The following is a 12,928-nucleotide window of genomic DNA, read 5'->3' as shown; positions in this document are numbered from 1 at the left end:
GAGCATGTCCAGCATGCTACTGTCCACGCCGGGTCCCTCTTCAGTCTCTCTTTTTCCGCGAAATAGTTGCTTCGCGGTTCTGGAGCTCAGCTCTTCGTTTTTTCTTTAAAAAAAAAAAAAAAAAGTGTTCCTGGTTATTTTTCAACTTTTTTTTTCCTGCGCTGGGTAGGTGCCGTCCAGCGGAGTGTTAGGTACTGTTTTTCCCCTTCGCTGCAGACCATTCCTGGCGTGTCACTCCTTGGTGGTCTCCTGCCATTGACTGATTGCCGGCTGTTTTTTATAGCGTTGTCTGATTTTTGACTGTGCCCCCAGTGTCCATGGATCATGTCTGTTACTGATCCGCATGAGGTTTGTATCCTCTGCCTGGGGGCGACACACGATGTCCACAAGTGCATCTGTATGATCAGATGACCTCCAAGGGCCGTCATACCCAGCTGGATAAGATGGAAAAGCTTTTTGGACCCAAAAAGTCTGATCCATCCACTCCGGCATCGGGGGCGTCAACTCCTAGAGGCTAAGGAGAACCGTTGGATACACCATCCCTTTCCGCTCACCCAGCAGGCCCCTCTAGCAAGAGTGGAGCCGGAAATAGGCATTCTCTGATGTTGTTGCATTCCAAGACGTTGGGTTCTTCAACTTCCTCGCCGCTGGGAAAAGACTGGGCCGAGCACCACCGCAAACACAGTCACTGGTCACCGTTGACACACGACCACGGAGCTGATGCGGCATTGGTGGCAGCCATGCTACCTTCGAAGCAACCCAGTGGGGAAGAGGCATCATCCCTTATCAGACATGAGAGTCCTAGGCGTTCCCCCACCGATATCTGTGCCAGGCACCGAGCCTCCTCAGAGCTCCAAGGAGGCTCCGGTGAAGCCACTTCCTTCTCCTCCATCAGTCCTAACTTCACCAGACTTCCAGGAGGAACTGGACCACAGGGTTCAGATGGCAGTGCTCTGAGCCCTGCGGGGTATTGCACCCGTCCCCGTGCCAGAGCCTGCGCCATCTCTTTTGGCGCCCCTGCTAGAGCATCTGGAAGTCCTACTCGGCATTCTTCTGATGCAGCCGGTGCCCGGAGGACCATCTATTCCCCAGTGGCCACTGATGCCCTCCTCTGGAGCAATTCCCATTATTGGGTCCTCCAAGGAGGAAGATTTGCTGCGGCTACCGCCACCTTTGAGTCTGCTTGTCCCACGATTAGAGTTCCCCGATCCTGTTCCTGGGCCGTCGGGAACCTCTGTGCCATCAGTGTCTTTGTCGCCCTCAAGGCCATCGGTGCCCTTGATGCCCTCGGTGCCCAGACCGAGAAGCTTGGACAGGGCCCATCCACGCAGGCCCCAAGGGACCTTAGCAAGGAAGAGGCCTCTCATATATGACCTCTGGGGAGCTGATACCTGGGTTGTCTTCTGAGGACTCCGGTGATCTCCTTTCGGAGCCTTCTTTGCCAGATGAGAGTCATAGGTCTCCCCCAGAGGATCTTTCTTTTGCAGGCTTTGTCCGGGCTATGGCTGAAGCAATCCTGTTTCAGCTCCTCACAGAGGAGGATGCTCGACATAAGATGCTGGAAGTCCTCCAGTTCGTCTGTACCCCAAAAGAGAAACCCAGTCCATCATATCTGTAAGAAATTTCTCCTTAGGATTTGGGAACATCCGGTGTCTGTTCCTCCTGTTAACAGGAAGGCAGATGCCATCTACCTGGTCCAACAAGCTTTGGGATTTGAGAGGCGCCACCTCCCTCACCAATCGGTTGTGGTGGAATCCGCTCTCAAAAAAGCCAAGCATTCCCGCACCCACGTCAAAACCCCTAGCAGAGCCCCGCCATGGGGTTTTGACTGGGAGCAAGGGAGCGTGAGTCAGTTCACCAAACCCCTGGCATCTTGCCCCTCCGGTTGGGGGCAGACTGTTTTGCTTTACCCACCGCTGGTCCCTTGTGGGTGGGTTCTCACAATCATCCGCCAAGCATATTGGCTGAATTTTAGGGATGTCCCTGCGGACTTTCCCCCCATGTCCGTCGTGGATTTCATCTGCTCTGCAGGAAATACTTGTGACATAGCTCTCCACCCTTCTAAATGGCAGGAGCGGTGCAACCCATTCCCTTTCACTAGCAGGACCGAGGGTTCTACTCAAGGTATTTCCTGATACCAAAGGGAACTGGAGGCCTACGCCTTATTCTCGATCTCAGAGCCTTGAACAAATTCCTTCAGCGGGAAAAGTTCAAAATGGTCTCTCTGAGCACCCTGATCCCACTCCTCAGAAGAAGAGACTGGCTTTGCTCCCGCCACTTGAATGATGCTTACGTCCATATTGCGATCTTCCGGGGTCACAGGAAGTATCTTCGCTTTGTGGTGGGAGAAGCTCACTTCCAGTATCAAGTGCTGCCGTTTAGCCTGGCCTCAGCCCTCAAGACTTCACCAAGTGCCTGGCAGTGGTGAGGGTGCACCTTAGGCGTCAGGGGATACATGTGTTCCCTTACTTGGAAGACTGGTTGGTCAAAAGCGCCTCCCAACAGGGGGCTCTTCACTCTTTAAGTCTGACCATCCAAGTGCTGCAATCTCTGGGGTTTGTCATGAATTATCCCAATTCCCACTTCTGCCTGTCGCCCCACCTGGACTTCATAGGAGTCAGAGTGGACACGATTCAGGCCAAGGCATTTCTGCCCTGCAATCGCTGGTGAGTTTGGTCCACAGCAGTCATCAGGTTTCTGCTCATCTGCTGCATCTTTCCATGTCACCCCATTGTCCTGCCTTTGCATGTGCAGGGTGCAATGGACATTGCGGTTGCAATGTCAGCATGTGTCCCAGGACCTCGAGGCATGTGTTTACATCACACCACCTCTGCAGGTCTCCCTGTCCTGGTGGGAGAATTTCTCCAACCTGGAGCAGGGAGTCCCTTTTCAGATTGCCCCGCCTCAGGTGATGCTTACCACTGATGACTCCCCCCGCGGTTGGGGGGCGCGTATGGATGACCTCCACACGCAGGATCGGTGGATGGCTCAGGAATCTCTATATCAGATCAACTTCCTGGAGCTTCGGGCGATTTGTTATGCCCTTTGGGTATTTCAAGACCGCTTGTCCCACAAGGCAGTCCTGATCCAGACTGTCGATCAAGTGGCAATTTTGTACATTAACAAGCAGGGAGGCACGAGGTCATTCCTCCTCTGTCGAGGGGCGGTGCAGATTTGGTCCTAGGCTCTTATCGCAGGGCATGCTCCTGAGAGTGATATACCTGGCTGGAGCAATGAACATGGTGGCGGACTGTCTGTGTCCTACATTCCAGTCACATGAGTGGTCCCTGGATCCAGCAGTGGCAGCCCAGATTTTCAGCCAGTGGGGCACTCCGGATGGGGATCTCTTTTTCTCCCCCTGGAACTGCAAGGTGAGCAAATTTTGTTCCCTGTTCAGGACAGGAGGACTTCCAGCCTCGGACGTTTTTGCCAGCATTGGGACACAGGTCTCCTGTACACGTATCCTCCTCTTCCACTGGTCATGAAGACTCTCTTGAAGCTCCAGAAAGACCAAGGGACCTTGATTCTCATGACTCCGTACTGGCCCAGACAGGTCTGGTTCCCGCTCCTTCAAGACCTATCAGTCAGAGAAATTATCCATCTGTTGATCTTCCCCAATCTGATAACGCAGGATCGGGGCAGATTGCGCCATCCAAACCTCCAGACATTAGCCTTGACAGTCTGGATGTTGAGCGCCTAGTTTTGCGGCCCCTGAACCTCTCTGATGACGTGTCCAGGTGCTGGTAGCTTCCAGGAAGCCTTCCACCAGGAAGTCTTATTAACTGAAATGGGGGAGATTCTCCATCTAGTGTGAGGGGCTTGGCTTCGATCCCTTCGCCTGTCCCACTCTGAAGTTACTGGACTATCTGTGGCACCTCTTCAAAGCTGGGCTGAAAGCCACCTTGGTTAAGGTCCACCTGAGTACCATCAGCACCTACCATCACGATGTTGCTGGCACGCCCATCTCTGTGCAGCCCATAGTAGGACGGTTTATGTGGGGCCTGCTTAAACTGAAGTCCCCCCTCCAGCCTCCTGTTGTGTCCTGGAACCTCAACATGGTGTTGGCGCGGCTCATGCGAGATCCTTTCGAGCCTATGCGCTCCTGAGATATGACGTTCCTCACCTGGAATGTTCTCTTCCTGGTGACGATCACTTTGGCTCACAGGGTTAGTGAGCTTCAGTCCTTGGTTACGTATGCGCCCTACACAAAATTCTTTCATGATGGGGTGGTCCTGTGTACACATCCCAAGTTCCTGCCTAAGGTGGTGACTGATTTCACCTCAATCAGTTCATCATTCTGCCCACGTTTTTTCTGAGGCCCCATTCATACCAGGGTGAATGGGCTCTACACACATTGAATTGCAAGAGAGCCTTAGCTTTCTGTTTAGAACGCTCAGCAGGCCACAGGCAAATCCACTCAGCTCTTCATATCTTTTGACAAGAATAGTTTGGGAGTTGCAGTGGGCAAGCAAAATCTGACCAATTGGTTGGCGGGCCTTCAGCTTGGAGGCCGTGTTAAGGCTCACTCTGTGAAAGCTATGGCAGTGTTGGTGGCCCACTTATGGGGTTCCCATTGCCGAAATCTGCAGGGCTGCGACGTGGAGTTCTCTACACACATTCGCCGCCTACTACTGCTTGGACAAGGATGGTCGGCAAGACAGTAGCTTCGGCTAATCTGTCCTTCGCAACCTCTTCCAGGCTTAAACCCACCTCTCTCTACCTAAGTCCCATGGTTTGGGATCAGGCTGTCTCCCTATCCTATCAACAGCATCACAGTTTTCTTTTGTGCCTGTTCGCACCCAGTTCGGTGCCAGTTTGTCATACTCGTTGCTGGGAGCAGCCTGTAGCTTGGTGTTCACCCATCTGTGAGGACTACCATCCTGCTTGTCCTAGAAGAAAGCAGAGTTGCTTACCTATAACAGGTGTTCTCCTAGGGCAGCAGGATGGTGGTCCTCAGGAAACCCGTCTGCCACCCCGCAGAATTGGGTTCTCCTGCGTTTTATTTTATTTTTTCGCTCATGAATTCTATTTTACGAGACTGAAGAGGGGACCCCGCCTGGACACGCAGATAGTTGCATTCTGGGCATGCTCAGTGTGCCAGTCAAAGTTCTAGAAACTTTGTCAAACGGTTTCTGTGCCGGGCTCCATCCGATGATGTTGCCCATCTGTGAGGGCTGACATCCTGCTGTCCTAGGAGGACACCTGTTACAGTAAGCAACTCTGTTCTTCACAGCGAGTCCATTTTTTTTTTCCTTCCTGGATTGAACAGATAGTGGACTCACCCCCCCCCCCCCCCTTTTCAGGAATGTTCAAGCCCCCCTGGGGAGGCTCACCTCCCAGTTTTCTCACACCTGATCTATAGCATTGCAGGCTGAAGAGCATAGGCAGGAGGAGAGAACGGGAGAGGGGAAGAGGTTGCTGCTTGGCAGGGGGAAAGAGGAGAGCCAAAGAAGGGACGGGTGCTGTGTGGTAGATTGGGGGGAGGGGAAAAAAAGAGAGAGGAGGCTGCTGCTTCCTGACAGTGGTGGAGGAGAGGGGTTTCCTGCTGCTGGGCGAGAGGGAACTTCTGCACTTGGGGTGAGTGAGGGTGAACAGGGGATGCAAGACAGAGAAGAGGGAGTGTGTGTGTGTAAGAGGGAACACCTAGAGCAGCGGTTCTCAACCTGTGGGTCGCGACCCCGGCGGGGGTCGAACGACCAAAACACAGGGGTCGCCTAAAGCAGGTCCCCAACCACCGGTCCGCGGACCAGTACCGGGCCGTTGGGGTTTTTTGCCGGTCCGTGGCGCCGCGGCTGCTGCGGGGAGGCGGGGCGAAGCTGGAGACCTGCCTCCTCCAACCCCAAAAGGGAAGAGACCAGTGGCGTAGCCACGGGTGGGCCTGGGTGGGCAGGTGCCCACCCAACTGGCACCGGAACTGCAAGGCTGTCGCGGGATCCCATCCCCGCGACAGCGAACAAGAGAACCCACGCCTCGCGCGCCATCACGGCACACATGGGAAAGCGCTGCTGCGGCCGTATGGCCAACCGGTCTTCCTGTTCGGGGGGGAGCGGAAGCGCCACGCGCAGCTTCCGCTTCCTCCCCCCAATGCAGGAAGATCAGCTGCCTCTCCTGCTGCCACCCGTTCTCCTGCTATCTTCGGGCCAAACGGCCGCCGATTTTCCTGTTTGGGGGAGCGGAAGCGCCGCGCACAGCTTCCGCTTTCTCCCCCAAAGCAGGAAGATCAGCTGCCTCTCCTGCTGCCACCGGACTCCTGCTATCTTCGGGCGTCGGGCCGAACTTCCTGTCGGGGGGGGGGGGGAGCGGAAGCGCAGCGCACAACGTACGCTTCCTCCCTCCCCCCCCCCCCCCGACAGGAAGTTCGGCCCGACGCCCGAAGATAGCAGGAGTCCGGTGGCAGCAGGAGAGGCAGCTGATCTTCCTGCTCTGGGGGAGAAAGCGGAAGCTGTGCACGTGCTTGAATGTGTATGTGTGGATGAGAATGGGAGTGTGTGTGTGTGTGAAAACTGGAGCCTGGCTGTGTATGTGGGTGAGAATGGAAGCTTGAATATGTGGGTGAATGGGAGCTCGAATGTGTGTATGTGTGGTTGAGAATGGGAGCCTGGGTTTGTGGGTGGGTGAGAATGGGAGCTTGAATGTGTGTATATATGGGTGAGAATGAGAGCCTGGGTTTGTGTGGGTGGGTGAGAATGGAAGCTTGAATATGTGGATAAGAATGGGTGCTTGAATGTGTGTATGTGTGGGTGAGAATAGGACCTTAAATGTGTATATGTATGGATGAGAATGGGAGCTTGAATATGTGTGGGTGAGACTGGGAGCATGGGTTTGTGGGTGAGAATGGGAGTCTGGGTTTATGTGTGTGGGTGAGAATGGGTGCCTGGATGTGCGTCTGTGTGTGCATAAGAATATAAGCCTGGGGAGGGGTGAGAAAGTGAGAACTTGTATGTGTGTCTGCAGAGAATGTGAGCTTGTTGGGGGGGGGGGGGGGGGAGAGCATATGAGAGTGACAGCTTGAGTGTGTGAGAGGGAGTCTGTGAGAGAAAGCGTGTATGTGTGTGTGTGTGTGTGGAAGGGAAGAAGACAGTAATAGAAGAAAGACACTGAAAAGGAATTAGGAAATGAGCTATAAGGGAAAAAATGGGAAAAAGAGACCAGGACCAACTGATTAGAAAAATACAAAGATCAGACAACAAAGGTAAAAATATATATCTATATTTTGAGATGTTAGCAATTTAAATATAAGCAACACAACCTCTCTCTCAAAATTTATGGACAGGTAGGAGCCGTGTATAAAATCGTAATAATAAGAAGGCTAAAGTACCACAAATCACCGTGAATTATGTTTGTATCATTAAGTAAACCTCATACTTAGGCGTAGATGTGAATGCTATGCTGCATAATTTGGCATTATTTATCAGTAAAAAAAACAACTAGTAGACCTGCATGCCTACAGCCCACCCATGTTAACCTTGTGCCCACCCAAAAAATCAATTCTGGCTACGCCACTGGAAGAGACATGGCCCAAAAAGCTAGCGCGTCGCAGTAAAGTATGTGGCTGGAGCCGCGCAGGCAGGAAGGAGGTGTATCAGCCACTGCAGGTGCTCCTCCTACTTCCTGCCCGCCCTGCCCCGGAAGACAAATGTTGCCGGAGCCACACGGGCAGGAAGGAGGAGGCGCGTCAGCCGCGTGGGTAGAAGAGGTGCTTCAGCCGCGTGCAGAAGAGGAGCAGCGGGGCCGGGAAGACTAGGGCCGCTGCAGAGCCCATCCTGTGGCAACCCGTAAAGAAGAGGCCCAGAGGTGAGAGAGAGGTGTGTGCGAGTATGAGATGAGTTGAGAGATTGTGTGTGAGAGTGAGTTGAGAGACTGTGTGTGTTTGCAGAGACAGCATGTGAGAGCCTCTGTGTGTGTGAAAGAGACAGCATGTTAGAGTGAGAGCCTGTGCTTGAGCAAGGCAGCATGTGGGGGTGTGAGAGAGCTTGTGTGTGAGACTCAGACAGCCTGTGCCAATGAGAGACTGTGTGTATGAATGATTGCATGAGAGAGAGAGCATGTGACAGTGAGAGCCTGTGTGTGTATGTGTGTGTGAGAGAGAAATGCACGTGAGAATGAGAACCTGACTGTGTGTTTGAGGGAAGAAGACAGGTGGAGAGAAAAGAAATAGAAAAAAAGGCAATATAAAAGGAAATGGCAAAAAAATAAGAAAGGGAAGCAGATGTAAAAAAAAAATAAATTACTTTTTACTGATTGGTACATGTAATCTTTGGGAATGTGCAAGAGTAGCACTTTCTCTATGGCGGATCTCACAATGTACGAGATCAACATGGAGGAAGTGGAAACCCACGGGGGCCTGCACAAAGGAGGCAGCAGAATGGGCTTCAGTGCCAATAGCAGCAATCAGCGCCTCCCCAATAGCCACGTGGCAGTAATTAGATTAATTGTTTGACTCAGCTGGAGGTGACAAAGTATGAAGTGGGATGTGAAATCAGCTTGATCTGGTGGAGAATTAGGATTGCTGTTACACATGAACTGTATTTGGCAAACATTAAGGGAGCCAGGATAATCAATTGAAGCCTGCAGCTGAGGACTGATTCATTATGACTCATGTAGAAATTAGTGCATTTTCCAGATTAGTCTGCATAACACAATTCTCAACATTCAGCATTATTTCTGCTGCATAGAGTTTTATCTGAGAGGCTCTGAGGTTGTGAGGGAGCCAGTAAGAGTGAGAGCATGAGTGTGTATGAGAAAATCCAGGGGAGTAAGAGTGTGTGTGAGTGGGGGGGGGGGGGGGGGGGGGGGGTGGGGGGGGGGGGGGTGGGGGGGGGGGGGGGGGGAGAGAGTGTCTTACACCCTGAGAGTGTATCAGTGTCTGTGAGAGTGAGAGGTTATGGTGGGTATAAGAGCATGAATGTGTATGTATGTGACAGTGTATGTGTGAGAGAGAATGGACATGTGAGTATGTGTGAGAGAGAGAGGATAACCTCCTAATCCTCGACAATATCAGGGTGACTGGAAATCAAGAGCTCCCATGTATGGACAGCAGGGGCTTTTTAAAATCCTTATTAGTTTTAATTATTGTGTGTTATTTGATATATGTGCTGTTTTGAAATATTTTATTGGTGTTTGGGAAATTATAAAATGTATATGATTTTAATTAATAGAAATTCTATTTATCAGTAATTTTAAAATATTCTTTTATTAGTATGGTTTTACTATTATAACTGATGCTTTATGTTTAATTTTATTGTTTTATGAGGAATGGTGGTTCTGTTTATAAATGTCATAATAAATAAGTATGCACTAAAATCCAACCCCATCCATAACCCCACCCCCATATGACCAAAGCCCCACCCTCGCCCCGCCCTCACCCCGCCCTCGCAGGGCGAGGGCGGGGTGAGGGGTCACCGCAACATGAGGAACTGTATTGCGGGGTCACGGCATTAGAAAGGTTGAGAACCACTGACCTAGAGCAAATAGTAGGGGGATGCAGGGCAAGCAATGGTAAGAGAAAGAGGGGGAACTCAGGGCCCAGAGGGGGAAGAGAGAGGGATTGCGTGGGCAGGAGGTAAGGAAGATGCTGCAAGGAGGGGTGAGAGTGAGGGATGCTGAAGCTGTCACTCCCTTAAGGACAGCTGTGCCATTGCTGCTAAAAGAGAAAGTGCTATGTCAGAGCAGACTGGTAAGTAAAGGGGGATGCAATTCTGTATATCTGTTCAAGAAAGCCTTTCCGTACCCTGACTGATGCTCTCCCACCAAACACAGCAAGACTGATTATCACCCACAAAACTGATACAGACTTACCAACCACTGCACGTTCTACTTCTTGTTAAACTTCTATCATCCTCTTCTTCAACTCCCAGTTAGAACCATCCTTGTTTTATTGTAACTGCTTTTTCTGCGCACTTGTTATAATTTGTTATATTTTGCAAATGTATACTCTCATGTTATAGTTATGTACGTTTATAATTTATTGATCACCCCTTGTTTTATGTAAACCGACATGATACGAACTCCGTGAATGCCGGTATAGAAAAAACTCAAATAAATAAATAAATAAATAAAATATCTGCCCTGGGCACAGAAAAAGCTGGTTCTGGTTCTGCTGGGATTTGCACGGAGGAGCGCTAGGCTGTGCTCAGCTTTACTTGGCTTTGTGCACACAACTCTTTGCTACTTCAGGAGTAAACTTCTGTCCCCTCTGGGGACAGGGAGCTACCTTTAGTATCAGAATATAATCTGCTTTGAGGTGACTGAAAGATGGAATATCAAAGTGCACGATGCAATACCGTATGCTCAGGCTAGCGCACAGGTGTTTTGGACGCGCATCCACAGCCCTATATGCAATAAGGAGATGAGTGCATCCAAACCAGGTTGTAGCTGATGGTGCTCATCACGTGTAAATACCATGTTGATGAGGCTATTACCTTTTACCCTTGGATGTAAAAAAAAAAAAAAAAAGTGTGTTAAGCATGCACATTTTAACCCTCAAACATTAACACCAGCCCCAGAGCTGGCATTAAATTTGAAGGAGCCCCAAAAAGTTGAAATGAAAAGCAGAAAATACTGTTTTTCTGTGGTTCCTCTGATTTAATATCATGGCGATATTAAGTCTGAGGAACCACTAAGAGAAATTGTATGTCCCTAGCGCCTCAGCATCAGGTGCCCAGGAGAAGTGGCTGTGTGTGAGTTAGGAAAAAGGTGATATTAAGTCGGAGGAACCACAGAAAGCAGAATTGTGAAAAAAAAAAATATTTTTTTAAGTCTTTGATGGTGGTCAGGGTAGGAAAACGTAAACTCAATTTACGAGCGTCCGTTTTCCTAACTCACGCACAGTCACATCTCCTGGGTACCTGATGCCGAAGCACTAGAGACATACAATTTCCCTTAGTGCCTCCTTTTTAACGCAACGAAGGTGGATGGCCACGGGTGCTAAATCATGAGCGTCTGATTTTCCCGCGGGATGTTGCATCAGCCTGAATGTCGGGCCGATTCAGAAAAACGCGCGGGAGAGCTGGTGAGCGCCTGCTCTCCCGGCGCGCGCACAGGCCACTCTCCTGGGCCACGCGAGCCAGGGGGTGGCCTATGCAAATTAGGGCCCGCGGTAAAAGGAGAGGCGGCTGTCAGCGGGTTTGACAGCCGAAGCTCAATTTTGCCGGCGTCTGTTCTCAAACCCGCTGACAGCCACAGGTTTGGAAAACGGACGCCGGCATAATTGAGCATCCGTCTTCCGACCTGCGGGCCGATTTTTTAAATTTTGCTACTTTTTTTTTTTTTACTTTTGGGGCCTCTGACTTAATATCGCCATGATATTAAGTCGGAGGGTGCACAGAAAAGCAGTTTTTACTGCTTTTCTGTGCACTTCCTGGCACAGGCAGGCGTTAATTTCTGAAAGTAAAATGTGCGGCTTTCTGTATCGCGCGGGAATAACTAATAGGGCCATCAACATGCATTTGCATGTTGCGGGCACTATTAGTTTCGGGGGGGGGGGGGGGGGAGAAGGGTTGGACGCGCGTTTTCTACACGCTATTACCCCTTACTGAATAAGGGGTAAAGCTAGCGCGTCCAAATGCGGGTTAACAGTGCGCTCCACCGGTGCACTGTACAGTACAGTATCGGCCAGTGTGTGTTGAACCGTCCGCATAGCTGCTGCGAGGGAGGTGACTGGCTACTGTAATACAATATGCGCTTTGCTTTTATGCTTGTTGCCAGGTCCAACATGTAGCAAGTTTACTGAAGCAGGAATCGACTGGTGCAGGACTGTTGAGGGTAAATAGTGTAGGGTGCAGCCTCTCCGTCAAAACAATCCGTTTTGGTGACCTTTGGAAAAAGGCACAGGCCGTCCTGCTGTGCTACAAAGAGGTGTGGGGGTAAGGAGAGGGAATTGCAGTCTCACCTTTACTTCGGAGGGGGGAGGGGTGGCTCATTTGGAAGGATTTTTATTCTGTTTTTGGAGTGGGAGGGAAGGCAAGTTGAGGCTGGCTTTTGGAAATAAAGGGGGCGTGGTTCGCTTAGATGGCCTCGTCGATACGCCGCAAGCCGGCCCGTCCTCCAATGAGAACGCACCAATTTGAGGCCACCGCACCCGCCCCTTTTCTCTTCGACCTGTAGCGCGAATGCGGAGTTTGGGAGGGTGGTTGTTATTATTCATTTTTTGGTGGGCGGCTCTTTGTGACGTAGGAGAGGCGGCTTTATCTGTGACTACGCTTCTCTCTCCATCCTCCTCGCGCGGGCCAATGGACGGTGGCGCCTCCTCCCGAGGGGGAAGGGCAGAGGTGGCGGGATCCAAAGGACGATGACAAGGGTTACGGTGGCGTTTGTTGGTGTTTCTCCAGCCTGTAGAGATCTCTTTTATGATCTTTTTTTTTTTTTTTTTTTTTCTAATCATGTGCGTCTGGATTTAAAAGTTGATCTTTGCTGCAAGTGTGTTGTGACTTCAGTGCGGTTTTCTTTTTCTTTTTGATTGTGTTTCAAGTGTTGCTGCAGTTTTGGCTTCTGCTGTCCTGAGTGTTGGCTGGGCGGCGGCGGCGGCCTGGATTCTGCAGGAGATCGGAGCCCTGGTCTCCGAGATTTGTGATTGCGCGGCTGCCTAGCGCGCTTTCATCTTTAAAAGTCACGGAGGGGAGTGGCGGCTCCGACTTTTAAATTTTTACTTTTTTTGTTGAAACTTTTTTATTTATTTTTTTTAATAATGAGCGACTCTAAGTATTTGTCACATGCTGTTGAGATTGTCAGAGGTAAGTGAAGTACGCATTTGTTATGGTAGGAATTGGTGATTTCGAAACCTATTTAAAATAATGGAGGAAAATGAGAGCATAGATGCTCGAATAATTGCAATGATTTGTTTTACCCATTTTAGTGGGGGGGGGGTGGTATTTATTTTGACTTGCAATTGGAGCACCCGAATCTCGTAATTATGAAATGTATATATTGT

General features: G+C 50.6%; 1 protein-coding gene across 9 annotated transcripts in view; it reads left to right on the top strand.

The window, feature by feature from the left end:
• The window catches only part of CDC14B (cell division cycle 14B), a 283,418-nt gene that overhangs the window by 57,217 nt on the left and 213,273 nt on the right, over positions 1-12,928 (top strand). Inside the window, exon 1 of one of the 9 annotated variants that reach the window (XM_029617815.1) lies at positions 12,404-12,731. The exons of 7 other annotated variants lie outside the window; for them this stretch is intronic. In XM_029617815.1, the coding sequence (XP_029473675.1) occupies positions 12,686-12,731 (46 nt within the window). In that variant the 5' untranslated portion in view covers positions 12,404-12,685. Of the gene's footprint in view, positions 1-12,403; positions 12,732-12,928 lie in introns of those variants that run through there. One more of the 9 variants, XM_029617877.1, reaches the window with a different exon arrangement.

This window comes from Rhinatrema bivittatum, chromosome 1, assembly GCF_901001135.1.
Source record: "Rhinatrema bivittatum chromosome 1, aRhiBiv1.1, whole genome shotgun sequence".
Taxonomy (NCBI): Eukaryota; Metazoa; Chordata; class Amphibia; order Gymnophiona; family Rhinatrematidae; genus Rhinatrema; species Rhinatrema bivittatum.
The sequence above is the reverse complement of the archived record's forward strand: the minus strand, read 5'-3'. Positions and strand labels throughout refer to the sequence as shown.